We start from the raw sequence: 22,134 nt of genomic DNA on the forward strand, positions 1-22,134 counted from the left end.
ATAGATGGGGAAAAAACATGTCTTTATATAAGACTAGGACTTACAAACAAAGATATTGGAATAAAATTGCGCCTCTTATTAATTATCTATCTAAGAATGATTCCTTGTGTAGAGCTTGACTCTTGTTGTAGCTGTGTTGATGACGAGAAAGAAGTTTTAGCCAGTGCTGTCAAATCTTTTGTGGCAGATCTTGATGATTTCTTGGTCACTGATGACTTTTTAGCGGTTGTAGCGCTGCTACTTTTAGCTTCTTCTTGCTGTTTGCTCTCAGAAGAAGCGCAACTAGCTGCGGTAGCAGTTGCCATTGAAGCTGAGGCACTTTTGGCAGCCGCGGTGGTTGATGAGCTGTTGCTTGACTTAGCAGCTGAGGCAGCAACTGCGGATGAACTGGTTTTGGCAGCACTTTTAGTAGCAGTGGATGATTTTACACTTTGCTCACTCTTAGCAGCTGACACACTTTTAGCAGCTGATGTTGATTCACTTTTGGCAGCTGAAGCTGCTATAGCAACACTTTTAGCTGCTGTAGTAGTGGATGACTCACTTTTAGCAGCTGCAGCTGACACAGAAACACTTTTAGCGGCTGATACTGAGACAGCACTAGCAACAGCTACACTTTCAGCGGCGGTTGCGGTCATGCTGCTTTTCGCAGCTGCCGCTCCTTTGCTGGCAGCAGCCGCTTTGCTAAGAGATGTTTTGTTGGATATTTTGGCGGTGGCATTGTTGACTTTACTGGCCGCGGGTTTTTCTGTTTTACCAAGGCTTGACTTTTTACCTCCAGTTTCCTACACAGATATTTCAATAATAAGAAACGTTGTTTAGATTTTTAACGATGATTGGTGCTTTAACATAATTTGCCACTATCGAGCACTAAAACCCTCCCTTTATTTTGAAATAATTTAAATAAGTAGATTTTTTCCTATGCCTAGCCCTAACCCTGTGTGGCCTAAACCTGCGGTGCCCAAACCCTGCAGGGTTACCCAGTACCCAACAGACTGAGGCACTTTTTAGGGATATTTAGATCATTCTTAAAGAACTCTTTTAAAATTCTAAAACATTTTAATGTTTGATTTAGTAGAATTTAAAATTTCAAAACAGAAGAATAACATTATACTTAAATAATGATTAGCCAAATAAAAATTACACATATTTATAAGGGCTGAAATGAAATGCATTACAAATTTTTTTTTCCACGAATAATTAAATAAAAAATCACAAGATTAATACTCTTTTATCCGCCTGGGCCTTTCGCCACTCAGGGCTTACAAAACTGGTCTAAATCATTTTTATTTTAATATCCGCGTAAATCTGTCTTTAATACGTTGCGATAAATAACTATTCTTAAATATGTGGCTCTTAAACTAAGCGAAAAAACGAGTTATACATTGGCTAAGCCACAAAAAGGTAAGGAAATTCTTTCTGAATGATTCAACCTTTGTACTAATTGTCAGGGATCTAAAGGGATAAGACAATGGTCGATAAATTTATGTACATTCCCAATGATGATACAAAAAATTCCCTCTACAATTATTGGTTGAAACGTTTAGGCACTCAACTAAATGAACCAACCAATATAATTCAATAAAAGCCACCAAGGTTGTTAAGTCAACGAATAAATAAAGGTTATTTTAAAAACTTTGGGGACTAGTGTAATAAACAGTCCCTATTTCCCTCCTTCCCTGATGATTCAGTCTTTGTACTAATTGTAATGCATAAAAGTTTTCAAACTTTATTCTAAGACTGACAGCTTTATCTTTAGGATTATTTTCAGGAATAAAGGTTTAGGTATATCCTTATAAAAGTTTTCAAACTTTATTCAAAGACTGACAGCTTTATCTTTAGGATTATTTTCAGGAATAAAGGTTTAGGTATATCCTTATAAAAGTTTTCAAACTTTATTCAAAGACTGACAGCTTTATCTTTAGGATTATTTTCAGGAATAAAGGTTTAGGTATATCCTTATAGAAGTTTTCAAACTTTATTCAAAGACTGACAGCTTTATCTTTAGGATTATTTTCAGGAATAAAGGTTTAGGTATATCCTTATAAAAGTTTTCAAACTTTATTCAAAGACTGACAGCTTTATCTTTAGGATTATTTTCAGGAATAAAGGGTATGTAGATCAATATTTAAAAGTAACAGGATGCTTGTCTGTCTGTGGCGAAGGATCTTAGAAATAGAGGGTTAGGTATATCCTTATATGAAAGTAACTGGATGTTAGGATCACAGAAATCCTAATTGAAAAGTAACAGGATATTTGTCTGTATATCTGCTGTAACTAAGGATCTCAAAGATAAAGGTTTAGGTAAATCAGTAATTTAAAAGTAACAGGATGTTTGTATGTCTGTCTGTGGCTAAGGATCTTATAAATAAAGGGTTAGATATATACATATATAAAGTAACAGGATGTTTGTCTATCTATCTGTTGTAACAAAGGATCTCAGAGATAAAGGGTTAGGTATACCCTTATTTGAAAGTAACTTGATGTTTTTTTGTCTGTCTGTCAGTTGAGAAGGGCCTCAGGGATAAAGGGTTGGATTTATCCGTGTATAAAAGTAATATATGTTTATCTGTCTGTAACGAATGTTCTTGCTCAAACAGTATGGTTTTCCTTTTCAGTGAGTTCTTATAGGTCGAGAGAAGGTTTTTAATTATTTGGGGGAGGACAAAGCAAAATACTCACCCCCCCCCCCAAAAAAAAAGGAAAGAAATGCATAGACAATAAATGATTTAATGAAAAAAGTTAAAATTTGCAAAGCTGGATAATTATTTAAATAACTAAAGATGGCATGAGCTATATGTAACTCACCCTTCAGAGCAGGGATCTTGTCCCAATAAGTCAATTGTGTCGGAAATATAAACACAGCCGAGAATCAATAGAAGAACAAAAAGCAATTTTCTAGCAGACAAAAAGGATCTCTGTTGGTTGGGGCAGGTAGTTGTCTAGATTATACATCTTTAGTATTCTATACCAATACATTTATTTGATAATTGATTATTTATTGAAATATTTTCCTGGTTTAAGCTCTTTCCACCTTTCTCCTGCTTTTCATCCTCACCTGAAATATAAAACAGATATGATTATTTATTTTTTAATAGTATGTATTTTATTAATAGTTAGACAGCTTTCTGCGGATATTTAAATGAAAGATAATAAAACTGGTATTAATTTTATGATTTTTATTTTCATATTCATCGAAAATTGTCTGTAACACGATGATATACATGAATTTTCAGTATAGCTTAAAACCAGTTCTAATCAATCAGATATTAATTGGTTCTGAAGCCATACTGAAAAATGGTTATAATCCTAAGACTGACGATGGACTATTCGAAGAAAAATCACGAAACCTTTTTTTCAAAAATATTAAAACTAAGTAATAGAAAAGAAGTTTGTTCACGTCGTTTTATCTAATTTAATAAGTATGGCTTTAGTCTTAAAAGACTAAATTGATGATCAAAAATTAGATAACATTATTTTAGAAGCAAAGTAATAAATTTAAATCTTAATCTTATGATTTGATGCTAGAGGTGCAGCCGATAGTCATTAAATTAATTAGTAATAAGGTTTTTAGTTTGTCTGTTGGTTAAGATCTCAATAAAAACTGATCTGAGTTTTAAATTTTAGGAAAGATTAACAATAAGTCATGAGATAGATTAAGGCTATTTTATTTCTAAACTATTCTCTTTGGATGACTTTAGCTCCTAGATGTTAATGGCGAAACCGCTAGTAAAATATAGATTAAGGCTTGTATGAAGAATGTAAATTTGTACTGGCCTAAACCACTCAGGGATATAAAGGGATAAGACAATGACAGATAAATTGATGTACATCCCTAATGAGGATACACAAAATTACCCTTTCTGTAATTTACAAAAAGAAGATAAAGTATCTTCATCAATTAGTGGTTGAAAAAGTTCAAGCAATCAAAATTCAATCAAAGTCCCCAAAGTTGTCAAATAAGAAAATGTTATCATAAAACTTTGGGGACAAAAGAACCCAATGTCCCCTCCCTCCCTGCCTAAAAAAACTATCCTATAACTAAGATTTATTAGGATACGCTGATTACAATCTAATCATGGGCAAATCTAGATATATGCCTATCTATCTTAATAACTATCTATCTATCTAAATAGCTATCTATCCATCTTTAATGGGCTCATATGATAGCTTGCAATTTTATTCAATGTATAACATAGTTTATAATACATACCAAATTTTGGTATAAAAATAAAATAAAACATGGTCTTTCAAGATAAATGGACTTTTAAAAACTTTATAATATATGTAAAAATAAACTAATACTTATTAAAAATCCGTACAATGTCCACAACTACATACTATATTTCATAATTCACCCATCAAAAATGTCGGAAGTTTGAAAAAAAAAATCTTAATTAATGAAATATGTCAAGTCTCTAAAACGACTCCTTTCAGAAAATAGCCTAACACCTTCCTAGGGCCTATATCAGAGCACAATCGGTTCAACGAGATATAAACTAACAAACAAAATAAAAATAACACAATAGAATAAAAATTCTCGTTGTAAAGTAAAAACATCAATTTAATTAATAAAAAAGTGCATGCATCGTAAATTTTAATTTTCCATTGTAACATTTAATTTTGTGCATCTGGGATAGACACAAAAAATAGTTGAAAATAAGGGCATCACTGTGGGATAAAATCAGATATTTAAAAGGTTTTGCAGATATTAAAATAATAAATTATAGGAATGATTCCGTGGCCAACAAAACCAGTATTAATAATATTTTTTTTATTTACAATTAGCGGAAAATTGTCTATAATAAGACACATGATTTTTCAGAATTGCTCAGAACCATTTCTGTATCTGTGAATATTAATAATCCAGATTTAAAGCCATGGTGATATAGTATTTGTCCCCTAAAATTTTGTAGAAGAAGAAAGAAAGAGAGAGAGAGAGAGAGAGAAAGAGATATTAGGGGGAGAGTAAGAGGAATAAAGAAATAGAGAAAAATATTTTGTAGAAGAAGAAAGAAAGAAAGAGAGAGAGAGAGAGAGAGAGAGAGAGAGATTAGGGGGAGAGTAAGAGGAATAAAGAAATAGAGAAAAATATTTTGTAGAAGTAGAAAGAAAGAAAGAGAGAGAGAGAGAGAGAGAGAGAGAGAGAGAGAGAGAGAGAGATTAGGGGGAGAGTAAGAGAAATAAAGGAATAGAGAATAAAAAGAATAAAAAACATTTTTGTAAAATCCGTTTTTCTTTATATTTGAATATGGTGAAAGGGTGGGAAAATAGTATAAAGTCTAGTGTGGGAGGTTAATGAGTTAATTTAGAATAAACAGGTTCATAATCAATTCAATTCCTAAATATTCTCTGTCTATATGTATGAATATGTATCAATTTCTTACTAGAAGATTATATTTATCTTTTAGCTTCGATATAAGCATATAGTTGCAATAGGTTCTAAAATAAATCTGTAAATAATCAATTGAATTCCAGAAGATTCTATCAGCCTGTCTGTATCTTTCTATCTATCTGTTTGTTCTTATATCTATTTACCTTTAGGGTAGCAATTTCATTATTCTTTTTTATATCTGTCTATCTATGTGTTTCTTTATCTTTCTATCTATGTTATAGTATGTACTAGAGTATACTAGTTTAAGATAGATTTATTTCCATAAGTTTCTATGTCTGTCTGTATGTAATGCTACTTGTCAATTTATCTATAGGTTTATGTTTATCTTTATATCTATTTTAACTTATTTGTAAAAAAACTAGATTAAGATCAATTGAATTTTAGAAGATGCATATCAATCTATTCAAAAAAAGTAGGTTTATGTGTAGCTTAAGATCTTGCTAACCCCTGAACCGATACGGTTCTTCTTTACAATGAATCCTCTCATATTTCCAGGGTTAATGTATATTTATTATTGCCCCCGAAATTAAATACCCCTCCCCCTCTTTTTGATAATTTTTCGGATCACAACCCCCCCCCCCCTTTTTTCTTTAAGAGCCTCTAGAGGCCTGTAGGAGGCGTAGCTGCAAGTATATCTAAAGGTTTAAAAACCTTTATTTGATATGAAGAGTAATACTAAATACTCTGAAGAAAAATATTTGATAGATTTTTTCCTGGTTGAATTGAATATTGTACATGAATTTTACATGTGCACTCCATGTAGGCAAACTTTTTACAATAATGGTATCCATTCATTTCTACTTCAATTACAGGAATTGTTTAGCATAAAATGGTATTTTTCAAACTAAACAAAACAAAATTCTCCAAAGGGCAATAACAAGATAAAATAGATCATAGAGTAATGAGCCGTTGGACTGTCAAATTAACATGCCTTGACTATATAGTAACTGCACTAACAACAATACATTAAGATTGTGATGCTTTTGGCTATTTTCTTTTCTTGTGGGATTGCATAAAGTTTTGGGGTTTTGTGGAGGGTGAGTTGTTAGGGCGTGTCCTGAAGATGAGATTACAAGCTGGGTTTAATACTCAACATTATGGTTGCCATACAAGATAGCAAATATATATCTAGATATCTAGCTATCTGAAGATAATATTACCAGCTGGGTTTTATACTCAACATTATGGTTGCTATACAAGATAGCTAATATATATCTACATATCAAGCTATCTGAAGATGAGATTACCAGCTGGGTTTAATACTCAACATTATAGTTGCCATACAAGATAGCAAATATATATTTAGATATCTAGCTATCTGAGGATGAGATTACCAGCTGGGTTTAATACTCAACATTATAGTTGCCATACAAGATAGCAAATATATATTTAGATATCTAGCTATCTGAAGATGAGATTACCAGCTGGGTGTAATACTCAACATTATGTATGTCATACAAGATAGCAAATATATATCTAGATATCTAGCTATCTGAAGATGAGATTACCAGCTGGGTTTAATACTCAACATTATGGTTGCCATACAAGATAGCAAATATATATCTAGATATCTAGCTATCTGAGGATGAGATTACCAGCTGGGTTTAATATTCAACATTATGGTTGCCTTACAAGATAGCAAATATATATCAAGATATCTAGCTATCTAAAGTTGAGGCTGGGTTTAATGCTTAACATTATGGTTACCATACAAGATAGCAAATATACATATATCTAAATATCTAGCTATCTGAAGATGAGATTACCAGCTTGGGGTTTAATACTCAACATTAGAGTTACCATACAAGATAGCAAATATATATCTAGATATCTAGCTATCTGAAGATAAGATTACCAGCTGGGTTTAATACTCAACATTATAGTTGCCATACAAGATAGCAAATATATATTTAGATATCTAGCTATCTGAAGATGAGATTACCAGCTGGGTTTAATACTCAACATTATGGTTCCCATACAAGATAGCAAATATATATCTAGATATCTAGCTATCTGAAGATAAGATTATTAGCTGGGTTTAATACTCAACATTATGGTTACCATACAAGATAGTAAATATATATCTAGATATCTAGCTATCTGAAGATGAGTTTACCAGCTGGGTTTAATACTCAACATTATGGTTGCCATACAAGATAGCAAATATATATCTAGATATCTAGCTATCTGAAGATGAGATTACCAGCTGGGTTTAATACTCTATATTATGGTAGCCTTACAAGATAGCAATTATATGTTTAGATATCTAGACATGCACATGAATAGATGGATACAAAAAAGGTAAAATCTGCTACTTTGTTCGCACACCTAACCAAACTTGGTTTCACATATGAGTCAAACCAAAATTTCAGATAATCCCCACAAAAAAATTCTCTAAAGCGCTCAGGTCAATGTATTTTTGATGTGCTAAATATGTACGTTGAATTTCTTTTTAAGATTTAACAAAAAGTCATAATATAAAAACGGTATCAATGGGTTAAAGTCAACTTTGTGAAAATAAGACAACAATCTTAATTTTTTTTATTTATATGAATAATAACAGTTCTTAAGTTTTAAAACTATTTAATTTTAAATCTTTAATAAAAACAATAATTAAAATTGATATTTACTATAACTTTTGCATTAATTATTTTTTACTCTCCTTCTGAGTAGGGGTATGCAACTGCGCAAGTTTCAAGTTTTAGGATGTTGATATCTTGGCAGTTTCCCTTAAATTGCCTAGTCGAGCACAGAACCCCTCTTATTTTTCTTTGGAAATAAATGAAAGTAAGGGGAGGGGGGGATTTTTCAATTGCTTGTTTATTACTTCATTTCAGAATGGGTTGGTTTGCATATTAAGTACTGGGGATCCTTGCGAGGTTAGGGCAATACAGATATAAGCCCAGATAGGCTAGGGCTCTTTGCGGGAGTTGACATAGGAATTTCTACTCCCATTTTTAAATTTGTTTTAAAGATAAGTGGAGTTTTAGTGCTCTATTGACACTTTGAGGGAAAGCACTTATTTATCTACGGCTTGCAGGTGGCTGTCATGCTCGGCTGCCAAGCCCTACTTTTAAGTATGAAATAAAAAGCTTATTTCAATTGTCATAATATATATACTGCTAAACTACGCCCATTTGCACATTTTTAATAAAAACAGGAATAGAGGAACTAGTAAAATCCTTAAATAGAAGTAACAGGATGCCTATCTGTCTCTTTATATGCCTTTCTGTATGTACGGATGTCTGTAGCAAAGGATCTTAATAACCGCTGAATAGATACGATTCTCATTTAAAGTAAAGCTCCCTACAGGTATAGGTAATGATTATACCTATTTTTAGCACATCAATGTTTGATAAACTACTTATAAACGATTGGAAAGAATTGAAATCGCTTAAAAAATACATCGAAAAGATAAAAATAGAATTTTATAATAAAAAGCATACATTTAGAAGTATATTAAAACAAAAGGCAAGTCTATCTACTGCATAACAGGTAAGGCTTTCAATTAAATTTTATATACGAACTGTTTAAAGAGTTCTGTATTCAAGTGGGCTATTTAGAATAAAGCAAAAAACGAAGACTTGTATCTGAAAATGAATTAGCATAGAACCATAATATGACCTATGTAAATCTTACTTAAAATAGAAAAGCTGATCAATAGTCATTGAGATCTTAAACTTTAGACAGAAAATATTAACACTTTTCATCACAAATACCTCTCTGGGATCCCTGAGCAAATCTCATTTGGCTTTGCAAATATCTGCACACACACTCACACACACACACACATACACACACATACATACACACACACTCACACACACACACGCACATACAGCAAATGTCCCCCCATATTATTATTATTTTGAAACGTGATGCACTTTAGTGTACTTATATTCAATATACCACGTTTCAGGGATAAAGGGTTTATTTTATCCTTAAAAGTAACAGAATGACTGTCTTATTATATTACAAACCACTGGATCGATATGGTTCTCTTTGACAGAGAATGTTCTGAAAGATACAGATCCAGGGAAATTTTATTACTATTTTGGTTTAGGGTACCGAGGTCCGACATCCTCCTAGGAAAAATAACCCATAAAAAAATTACCGCCCCCCACCAAAAATTTTTTTTTTCTACTTCTGTTAAAAATTAAACTTACTTCTTTTTACTGTTTTAATGATATCAAATGGGATAAAAATTTGTATAATCATAAGTAGCAAAACTACTCCTTACCTAGTTTCTATTCTTTTCACCCCTGTTTGAAATAGTGTTATTGAATTGAATGTTAATTTTCAAGATCATCCTCAAACCTTTTTTTACAATTTTTTGAGGGGTAAGCTACTCTTTAATTTACTTTGTATGTCCGTACATTCGCCACTAAAGTTGACCCATCATACAACTTACTTAGTACGTCAGTCTGCCGGCAATGCTTCAAAAACATCTATAGATTGCTATATAAAGGATTTTAATTTCTTTCCAGTATGGTTTTGAAACTGATCAAAATGCAATGGATTAGAATCGGTTCTCACTAGTACTCAAAGATTATATATAGCATCGAATTACAGACAATATTCCACGAATAAAAATCATTAAGTTTTGATATCCCGGGCCTTTTTTGTTAGTAATTATTTTTCTACCTTATGGTAAATTTGTCTTGAAATAATGCATCTAAAGTTTGCAGTTAAAATTAGGAGTGTGTGTGTGGGGGGATAAAAAATGCAATACACTCTAAAGCAGTATTTTTATATAAAAAAACCTTTTTTTACTTCTGGACCTATTATCTTTTAAAAGTATCAGGTTATATGAATATATATGTCTATCTGTGTGTGTAGCAAAGGATCTCACTAACCGCTTAATTCATGAATTTTCGAAAGATTTGAGTGACAATAAATATGCATACTCTTCTGAAATTTTAAAAAAGCTAAATTTTTTATTCACATTTGATTTTTATCGGTTAATCTATCATTAATCACAAGGTGGCTGGTCTAATTTGGATAAGCTACTGACTGCATAATTGAAAAAAGACCCAAAGTTTATAGTATGAATTATTTTTTTTAGAGTGAACTGTTAAAGAAGAAGAGTTAAATCCAAAACAATAAAACACAAAAGAAGATAGATTTAGTATCTAAAGAAAAATCTCTCTATACATTTTACCAGTCAAACACTTTTTTAAAAACAAATTACAACTAGCGACTCCGACCCTAGCTTCTAAATGAGGCTTCTCTAGAGCTGCTTAAGCTGTTCAGTGATTAGCAAGATTTTAACGGAAAAACCCAAAACCTTACCATCTATTTAAGGATCTCACTAATCCCTGGACCGATATATTTCTCCTTTACAGTAAAGCTGCTGATAAGTTCAGGAAAGGGCTATAACCATTTTTGTGAGGGTAGCCGGAAGTGTTTTGTATAAATGAAAAATGAAAGCCAAATTATAAGATGCTGGAATTTCATACATTGCATTGTATTACAGGAATAACAAGTCATATTCCTGTCCTTCAGAAAATGTTATACTGCATTCTCATTCATAATTTTCAAGATACATTCAAATCTCTTAATAGCAATTGAATGCAATTTTAATTTGCAAATTCCATTTTATATTTCTATTCTTTTGCACCTTGATAATGACTGCTTCGCCCCTAGACTCTATGGGATAGTGTAAAGATTCAGGAAAATAGCCTGATACCAGCCCCAGGCATTTAAAAGGTACCATGAAAAGCACAACCTAATTAGAGATCCTTCTATCTACTAAATAAGCAAACCTATCTTTGTGTTTAGGTATACCTAACTTTAGAAGATATCATTCTTTTTTTACAATTAAAATTTAAACTTTCAATTGTTTTCAAAACTACAACTTACCTAAAATTAAAATTATAAATAAGATTTTGGTTAGGTAAAATATAAAGTAATAAAATAATAAATACAAGATAGGGAGGGGGGGGGGGGGAGTTCTGTCCTCGCAAGGCACTTTAAGGAAAAGTACAGTTTAATTAGCTTAGGTTCCTATGTATTCGATTGTTCATGTTTCTTTGTACAGACTTCTTATTATAATCATGTATGTTCTACATTCTATAGTAGAAAAATATAAGGAATAGTTTAATAGTTTCAACTTTATTTAGCTAAGCTTCCTATGTATAGAATTGTTCATGCTTCTATCTAAGCTTCTTGTAAGAATCATGTATGTTATATATGTCATATTAAAAAGATAGAAGGAAAGGTATAACAATTGAACTGTGTTTAGCTAAGCTTTCTATGTATAAGATTGTTCATGTTTCTATCTAAAGACTTCTTATTAGAATCATACAGGGAGATTCGAGAGAGGAGACATTAGACTGTTTTTTTACACTTTTCCCCAAAGTTTTATAATAACGTTTCCTCATTTTTTTGCTAAACAACTCTAGGAATTTTTATTAAATTTTGATTGGTTGGTTTATTAAGTTGATTGTATAAATGTTTCAACCACATAATTGTAATCTAAAGGAAGGATAATTTTGTGTACATCAATTTATCGCCCATTGTCTTATCCCTTTAGATCCCTGAGAATCATGTGTGTTCTACATTCCATATTAGAAGAAAACCATGGCTACTAAAAGAAACTAAAAGGTGTTCATATAAAGTCTTTTTCAGTATGACTTCAAACCCACTGGATTAGATCTGGTTCCAAGCCATACTAAAAAACCATGTATAGCATCGTATTACAGACAATTTTCCATGAATATTGAAATAAAAAATATACGTTTAATACCAGTTTTGTTTGACCTGGCCTTCGGAACTTTAGGGTTAACAAAACTAATTTAAATTTTTATTTTAATATCAGCGGGAAGCTGTCTATGATACTAAGCGATAAATAAATAATTTACATTTTCTCTAATTTATTTCATTAACTTCATTAAAAGAACACCTAATGAAATCTTTTTCTTGCTCTTATATGAAGTAGTAGTAAGTTGTGAATATAAAAAGTTTAGAAGAATTGAACATACTTGCAACAAAAACACTCAAGAATTCTATAAGGGTTGATGTTTGTATTTATAATGTATTAGTGGCTACGCCCCTAGGAACCCTCCTCCAAAATAGTTATAAACCTTCCCAGGAAATATGAGAAGCTTTCCTGTATAGGAAAACCATAACAGTTCAGCGGTTAGCGAGAACTTCGTTCCAGACAGAAGAACAGACATCATGTTACTGTATAATAAGGATTAACAGGGCGTCTGTTTGTGTGTGTATATGTCTGTAGCTTGAGATCTCGCAAACCACTAGACCGACAAGGTTCTCCTTTACAGTGAAGCATTCTATAGGCCCTAAGAAATTTTTTCTTTGGATATATAATTATTTTGAGGGATGGTACCACCGACCTCTTTAGAGAACGTTAGCTATTTCAAAAGGGAAACACGTGAATTTATCTCCAAATATTTAAGATAGTCGGCTGAAGACATTTAAATTTTAAGGGAAAACTAATTTGTAAATAACTATTTAAAGCTTTTTTGCGAGTTTTTTCTTCGTGTAAACAGATCGTTTTTACACCACACTTATAATATAAGATAGGATACAGTATTTATGGCTTTAAATAGTTGCAGAGTTGACAAAATATGTTTTCAAATGTAAAATTTAAGGTAAAATTTTCTTCATAATTATCTCTCCTTATAAAGAAAAAAATCTCTTCCATTTATCAATCTAACAATATTTAAAACTAACTTGTAAATAACTATTTAAAGTTTTTTGTGAGTTTTTTCTTCATGTAAACAGATAGTTTTTTACACCACACTTACAATATAAGATAGGATACAGTATTTATGACTTTAAATAGTTGCAGACTTGACAAAATGATTTTTTAATTGTATAATTTTCTCTGCTTATATAGAAAAACATCTCTTCATTTTAAATCCAATGTATCAATCTTTCCATTTAATTATCAATATATCTATTTTTCTATCTCTTAATCTATTTATCTGTCCATCTATTCATCTATAAGTTCGTCCATATAGTATTCCATCTATCTATTAGATAATAAATCGATCGATATTTCTAACAATCTTGTTATCTCTCTATCCATCCAATGATCTTTCGATATATCTATTATTTTACCCTCCAAATTTATTTCAAGTTTCAAATCTACTTTATACTTTTCCTCAATTCTTTTCTTACCCATACTACAACAAATAAGCTGAAGTGCCCAACTTTGGAAGGAGTGGTGTCGAATTTGTAAAATATTGAAAATAGCGTCATTATTTTGATAGCTAGTTCTTATCGGCATTTTAGAGTCAAGAAAGGAATTCAAATTATTTAACTAATAATCTAACAAGGGTTATAATATCTATAATAGCGCAACCTAAACAATATACTATACTTTTCTTGTTAAATTTGGTTGGTTGGCAATTTCCCTCAATGTTCCTTAACGAGCACTATATTTTTTCAAAAAATAATTTTAGGCATGGATATGGAATATACGTGGATATTATGACGGAAAAGTTGTCGTCAATTAAGGTTGCTAACATGGACATCATGTATTGATCAATTCGTTCATCCAGTCGAAGGGTATAGAGGTGGATGGGTGAGGGGATCTTTTTAGCCAGCTACAAGTTTCACTTTATTAGAGTACATAATAACCTGGTGTAAGATCCAAGTAATAATAAATCCAATGTTTTAGTCATATCTTTTATGTAAAAATGAATAGTTTCGAAAATAGAAAGCTATTCTTATAATGACCTCCTGACTATTTATATGATAACGACACTGACACTAAAAACAGACAGACAAACTAATAAATTAAGGAGTAGCTTTGCTTTTAAGGGAGAAAAACGTCAATACTTTGTGTTTGGGCGTGTTTTTGGGGCGTGTTTGCGACGAGAATTTTGAAGCTCAATTTATCAATATACCTTTTAGGTTTCGGATCTTTGCTTGAGTCACACTTTAGAGATACAGGGTGTCTACTGTTATGTTATACATTTTATCAATATAATGAAATCCCCAATCATGATAAACAAAATTATCCCTAATGCATATTCCTTTTAAAATCCCTGCTTGGGTCACACTTTGTAAATACAAGGTGTTTAGAGAATATTCTACATTTTATAAAATTTCTTTTTGTGAATCTTATATCTGCTTGAATACTGGGTGTCTAAGGAATGCAAAAAAGTTAAATACTAATATGTTTTAAATGGACTTACGGACTTTCTTGATAACAATTACAGAGCTGTTACGCTTTCTTAATCTCACCTAACTTTTACATATAAATTTTGATCAATTCTAACCTGCCCAAGATACGATAAAAACTTTCTATTACAGAATATAAATATAGAAAAGCGTCGCTCTTAAAATCAACCTGTACATATATACATTCTGTACTTAAAAGACATGATAGCATGTGTGCTTGTCAAAAGTTGTATTACATAAACGTTGCAAAATAAAGATTTAAAGATTTATATAAAAGTTTCTAAAGACAATACATTAAGTCTCAACAATGATAGCTTAGCCAAGACCAAACTATATAATACTTTTATATCGCATCGTATTATAGACAGCTTTCCATGAATAGTAAATCATCGTGGAAAATTGTCTATAATACAAAATGATACATGATATTTCAGTTTGGCGCATAATATATTCTTAACCAGCGGATATTAATCGGTTTCTAAACTTTTTTTCAGACTTTTATGTAATTATCTGTGGCCTGTCTAATTAAGATTATTTATGTTGCGTCTTGATTCTTGTTTTTAGCACTCTTTATGGTCGGCAATGCGCATTATGACATGACGTTTTGGCGCGACATTAGACGTATTATTAGACTATCCAAAGTTAAGAATGAATGGAAGGAAACAAACATTTTAACAATATGAATATTGATTTAAAGATAACTGTAATATTGGAGAATGTATTAAACTTTCAAGGGTGAGGGTAAAGGAGTGTTTGCCCCTCCCCCCTCAAACTTTGACACCCTTCATTTTACCCCCCTGAAAATAAAAAGGCTTGGACCTCCCTGGTTTTAAAGCTTGATTGGTTTGGGGGGTTTTTACATAAATTTATCCTCTATCTTATCCTTAAAGGTAATAAAGTTTTGTATGACTGATTTTATTTGATAACCAAATGTCTTGTTAATTAAGTATAGCAGCAATGGGAAATCAGATGGACAGCAAACTGGTACACATTAATACTATATTTTGAACAATAAGTTTTTTGATTTCCTCTAATAAAAACTAAGTAGATACTTTCTTAACTCACGCGTATATCCTATCTATTGAGAAGCTGAACTTCCAAAAAATTATTTTAGTAAACTATGATTACTCTAACTCTAAGAGAATATCTATTTAAGATAATTAGTGTTAGCTTGGGTGTTGAAACCTTTTTCAAATCATTTAATCTTCGCCATATATTGGCTAACCTTTTTTAATCATCTGAAAAGATACTCTACAATTGTATTATTCTACTCTGTAATCCTGTTATATAAAATAGTAAATTTTTGTCTGTAGCTTAAGATTTCGATAACTACTATACCGATTGAGTTCTCCATTTTATGGAAGTTTCTTATATTTAGCTCCCTGGATGGTTTTAGATATTTTTTTTTACTTTCCGAATACAGAGCTTCTAGATACTATAAAGTAGTGTGTTGTATGTGTGTAAAGATATATTGCAGATGTATTGGTACAGGGATGGTTTTAGGCTATATGGCGTAAAGCAAAATTACCCCCATAGAATCAAAATATAAGGTTTTTTTCTAGCGCAACTAAATGCTAGGGGCGAAACGTTTGAAATTTTACAAAGTAGTGATATATGATACAGTCATATTACAGTGTTTATCTTTTAAATAAACTATACTACTTTGTAATAATATTATTCTTGTAATACTTAATATTTTGAATCATTATAATTAATAAGAATATTATATATGTATATAGTTATACTTACTAGAGCTATACTACTTTGTAATAATATTATTCTTGTGATACTTAATATATTGAATCATTATACTTAATAAGAATATTATATATGTATATAGTTATAATTACTAGAGCTATACTACTTTGTAATAATATAATTCTTGTGATACTTAATATTTTGAATCATTATACTTAATAAGAAGAGTTTAGACTTGCACTATCATTGCAACTTTGAAAGTCTACAAAACTACTAAAAAATAAGGAAAAACTTAATGCTTAAATCACAAAAAATCCTTATTTAAAACTAAGAGGACGTCTCTCTGTGTATCTGTCTTAGCATAGAATCTAGCTAAAAGCTAGACTGATATGGTTCTCAATTACAGTGAAGCTTCTAAATCTAGAATCATCGCTCATTGGTCAAAATTTAGCCTTCCATATTAAATAGCAGCCAAGAAAACGGATTTTCTCCAATACCGTTTCCTACAAACAAACGACATTACAGACTTATTATACCTCATTATTACATGAATCTTCACATATATATTTGTTGCATCGTATACACACGTGTAACCGTATATATACTGTGATTTAAAGCCATCATTAGTGCAAAAGTAAAGGATATAGGATATACGTGGATATATTGACAGGGGAATATTTGTCGTCAATTTAGCTTGCTGATTTGGACCTTATTTATTGGTTAGTTCATTCATTCAGTAGAAGAGGAGTGAATAGGTAAAGGGGTGGATAGTGGGTATCATTATTTAAGCCAGCTGCGAGTATCACTTTATCAGAGTACATAAAAATTTGGTGCAACATCCAAATAATGCTATATCCATTGGAAAAATATAAAAAGGTTAAGTCTATACAAACAACTGTCTAAAGTATCATATCTAAGAAGGGAGGGAATGGACAATTGCCTTCAATTTACCTCAACCTTTACTTTCTAGTAGTAGAACTGAAAAAAGTGAATATTATAGAAAAGCTTTCTGCCTCTTTCCTTCCCAATCTAATGAAGATCACCTAAGTGATATTGGCGCAACCGATAATGTTTTATAACAAACAGGCAATTCTTTCATCCTAATTGTAACAGGATGTGTGTCTGTCTTTCTTTCTCTCTCTGTGTAGCTTATGATCTCGGTAAACACTAGACCAATAAGATTCTCCTTACATTAAAGCTTATTACAGGTTCATAGAAGGTCTATAACTATTTTGGTGGGTGGTTCTCTATCCTTCCTCCAAGATAAATCGCATCTGGAATAAAATTCACCATAAAAAAGTTTACTTTTTATTTAACCCCTCCCTTTAAATGTATGTAGAAGCCTCTAGGGGCATAGATAGTTTTGGACAATATTTTTTCTGCCTTATATGACGTACAGATCCTTGCCATAGAAAAGCTTCTGCTTTAACAATCACATCAACCTTTTACAATGTATCCAAACAAAGAATTTTATTTAGTATAAAACTAATCTGTTTATGGATAAAATGTAATATAAACAATTATACAGCTATCTTAAATTACAGCCTCTATGAAAGTAGTTATATGGGAGTTTCCCTCGAGGTGCCTAGTTGAACACACAATCCCCCATCATTTGAAATGAATTTATAAAGAGGGGTGGGGGTTATTTCTACTAAATTTGCAATTTAAGCTAGGTTAGGTTAGGTTATATTGGGTACAGGGTAGCTCCGCAGGGTCTGTGCAAAGCCGGTATACATGCCCCTCAGGATAAGGAGTGGGGGATGGTTTTATGTTTGCTTTGCACTTTGAGGGAAAGTACCAGTAAGATAGACATTACTTACAGTCCATCTTTTTCATAGATTTACAAACAAAAAGGTGCGACACTTTAAAGTAGATGTTGACTTTCAATGTTATTAGATGCGCTTACTGACTTTATTTACTTATACTGTACATATCAATATATTAGGTCATTTAAAGAAAATTTTCTCATAAACCCATAAAAAAAGCAACATTTGATATCAGAAACTGTTATTTCCATGTTAGTTAAAAACAATGTAAAATCAAAATAAATATTAAAAATATCATGAAAACGCAAAAGTTGCTTAAAAAACATGAATGCTATGAAAAATTAAAGTAATATCTATATAAAAAAAAGCAAAAATAGGCAACATTAAATGTAATTAATGTTATTTAAGAAAAGTATTAAAAATTTAAAGTATTTATCATAATTACTGATGTATCCTAGCGGGAAAAAGTACTTTTAAAAAATGTAACAATATAACCCTTTGTTGACGACCAAACAGTTTTTTTTAAAGTAACTTTCTAAAATGCTTTTTAAATATTTCTAAATATTACTAAAACAATGCAAATTAAAGGTTTATTTGATAAGATTCATAAGGGTTCTACACTGCCTCGTATAATGCAGCTTTAAACTATTGTAAACTTGTTTTATAATGTCTAATATATTGCCTCCCTGAAAAGTTTCATTAAAATCATGTAACCATAAAAACGAGCGGTTGTGCCCCTAGTGTTTAAGGTAGGGAGGCCAGTAAAATAGCTTAAAACCATTTAAAGAATAAATTTAAATTTCCTGAAATTATCCTAGAACTCTATTATCGGTTCAGTGGAAATCAAAAAAAACCTTACTGCATTATATAATACTAGCGGCTACGCCCCTAGAAGCCTCTAGGGGCACTTAACTTAGGGGGAAAAGTCGAACTCATCCCATATTAAATTTGAGTTTCAAAAGAATAAAAAAAATATTTTTTTGGGGAGGGAGGAGGGTGAAGACACCCTTCCCAAAAATAGTTTAAAACCTTCCCAGGACCTGTACGAAGCTTCACTGTAAAGGAGAACAATATCGGTTCAGCGGTTAGCAAGATCCTTCGGAACAGACAAAAAACGATTACTACTTTATATAATAGGAAGAATCTGGGGTCAGTCTTGAACTTTATTATACTTGTTTTATAATGTCTAATATATTGCCCCCCTAAAGGTTCATTTAAGGTTTGGTTTACACAACAATTTGCTTTCCCAATTAGGCTACAGATCTTTAGCCTAATATTTGGGGTTCCCACAACCCCATCAAAATTACGTGCTGTCATTGTACAGGGATCTAAAGTGATAAGACAATGGCCGATAAATTGATGTACATCCATAATGATGACGTACAAAATTACCCCTTCTGTAGATTAAAAATAGTAGTTGAAATGCTTGATCATTCAACATAATGAATCAACCAATCAAAAGTCAGTAAAAGTCCCCAAAGTTGATACGCCAGCAAATAAGAAAACATTGTGGACTTGTGTAATAAACAGCCCATTGCCTCCTCTCTTTCTGATTTAAAATAGCTAGTTTTAAATTGATTTAAAATCTATTTTCAGCAAATAAATTGAGTTTCAAAAATTTTGTTATTCCATGGGAACACCATAGATTTTTAGATTGATGGTGTAGAGTAAAAATTTGCAAACCCACTCAAAAGTCTGCAAAAAAGTTTTTTTTGCGTTCTTTAAATTCAGCCAATTTGTTTTTAACCTTTAACATTTTTTTGTTATACATAAGAATTAGATACTTTTTTATGTGTTTTTGGTCTTCTTTTATGTTCAAAATTATTTTGAAGGATGTCAATAAATACAATCTATAATAAGGTGTGAAACCCTTAGGAGGTTCAGGCAGGCCATTCAAATTTTAAGGAGGGTATTGACACCCCTGTATACCCCCCAACAACTCGCCTCTAATTGTCAAAATTGAAGAAACAAAATCATATAAAACCCCTTTTGGAAGATATATTTTGAAATCTTAACTAATCATGTTAATAATTGTTAAAATATTTTAATCTCTACATAAAAGTAACAGGATGTCTGTCTGTGTGTTTCTCTGTCTGTACCAAAGGATCTAGTTAACTGTTGAACCATTTTGGTTCTCCTTTACAATGTAGCTTCTCATAGGTACTGGAAATGTTATCACTATCATTTTCTTTTCCTTTTAAAAACTAAAATTGAAATTGAGAGTATGGGGCACTTGCTAACACCTAAAAAGTTATAGAGGACTCTAGGAGCGTATCCGCTAGTAGTATATACAGAAGTACATAAGCACATAAATATATAAAATCTATGAATATAACATATCCAGTTACAGAGTATGAATACCAAAGTTTTATTTGGCGATATGTCTTCCGATTTGGTGATTTTTATTGGTTACCATATTAGAATTAGTTGATTGTCCAAGGTTATCAATAGCAGGGTTTAACACTAAATGTATGAGGTTAATTCATAATGGAGGTGACCCCATTCTTTAGGTTTTTTTGTCCAAAGACTTCTTACGTGGTCCAAGGCTAGTTTGTACAACCTAATCAAGGTTTGATAAAAGTTCAAATATCCCCTTGCTCCCTTTAAAAAAAAAATGTTTATGTATGTAGTAAGATTTTTTTGTAACTACTGATCTGATTAAGTTTTGAGAAGTTTTAGGAACTGTTTTTAGATTTAAGTCTCGGGGTGGTTTTAGTCTATCTATCAAGCTCTGAATAGAGAGCCCCTATTATAGCGTTCAGTGTCCATGTTTAAGTGTCATTAAACAACCTTAGTGTGAAGAATACCTTTAAAAAAGATTTATAAGAATGGAACTGTGTAAAAATATTTACTAAGTGATGTAATCACCATTGTTTTCAAATATACATAATCAGATAATTCAATTTTCTGCTGTGCCCCTAGCCATGGACGTCCAAGCTTTTTGTTTTGAGGTGGGTAAAATGAGGAGTGTCAAACGTTTTTTAGGGGGGGGGGGATTATCTAATGTATTTTTAAAATTTTTGTGGAGGTGAATGTGGGGTTTCAAAGTTTAAAGGGATAAATAATCCTTTACTCCCAGCCTTGGACGTCCGTGCCCCTAGCATCTAGGGACTCCGCAGAAGTAAGGTTAGAGTGGGCACATTACTACATCTAAAACCATCCTGGGAAATATGTGAAGATACTCTAAAAGTAGAACTTTACAGTTATTGAAATCGTTATCTTCAAACAGAAAAACCTTACTACTTTATTAAACCACTGCTGTACAAAACTTTTGGGGTCAACTTTTAAAGATGAAGGAAACAGTGTAGAAGATGTATGACAAAATATTGGTTTATATTGTTCAATATTATTTAGTAAGGTTTTTGTAATAAATCAAAAGCTAATATGCTGGTTTATATTTGGTTGTAATTTTCAGATGAACTTTACATGTCTTGGGTTAGTTTTAGGCTATTTTCTTAGAACTTCCACACTCTCATCTAGCTAAGTAACTAGCATAAAGTTGAATTTTATAAATCGGCAAAAAGAAACAAAAATCCGAAAAAAATTCCAAATAAAGTTGTACATATTATTGTGTATCATTAATCATCTAGAGTAATAAATCTATTACCCAAACGAAATAAATAATTTCTGTATTGATTTTAATGTTCTCTAACAAAGTGAAATTTGCAGCGGGCAAAATAAAAATTTCCCCCTTCCACTCCCTTTACCCTATTCTTTCCCTTTCTTACTGGATGAACGAACAGACCAATAAACGAGACGAGTTCCCAGCTAAATTGACAATTTTTTCCTTCTTAATATCCACGTATATTCTACATTCATTATCTCTGTTTTATCCGTATTTAGTTTTGTGTAAACTTTGATTTAGATTTACTATTTATTTACAAGCTGTAAAATGAGTTTTCAAAAAATACTTGTTTTTGTTGATTTAAATGTTAATTATTAAATCTATCTATCCATCTAAATATTAGAGGTTTGTATCTATGAAGTACTCAAGAAATAGATAATTCTGAAATCAAAGTTTAATTAACATCAACTCTCATTAGACAGCTTAAGAACTTTAAGGAATCTTCAGTGTTTTTAGCTTTTCTACCAATAATCAAAATATAAAGAATAGATAATTTTTTT

The 22,134-nt window shown here is 31.3% G+C and overlaps 1 protein-coding gene across 1 annotated transcript in view; it reads right to left on the reverse strand.

Annotated features, from left to right (window-relative positions):
* Window positions 1-86: 86 nt before the first annotated feature.
* LOC145314971 (uncharacterized) overlaps window positions 87-22,134 on the reverse strand; it is a 171,418-nt gene continuing 149,370 nt past the window's right edge. Inside the window, exons 20-21 of the mRNA XM_080155045.1 lie at window positions 3,008-3,055; window positions 87-778 (exon numbers count right to left, since the gene is read on the reverse strand). Coding sequence (XP_080011171.1) covers window positions 87-778; window positions 3,008-3,055 — 740 coding nt within the window. The remainder of the gene's footprint in view (window positions 779-3,007; window positions 3,056-22,134) is intronic.

This window comes from Acartia tonsa, chromosome 3 (genome assembly GCF_053477335.1).
Source record: "Acartia tonsa isolate MP-2025a chromosome 3, ASM5347733v1, whole genome shotgun sequence".
Lineage (NCBI taxonomy): Eukaryota > Metazoa > Arthropoda > Copepoda > Calanoida > Acartiidae > Acartia > Acartia tonsa.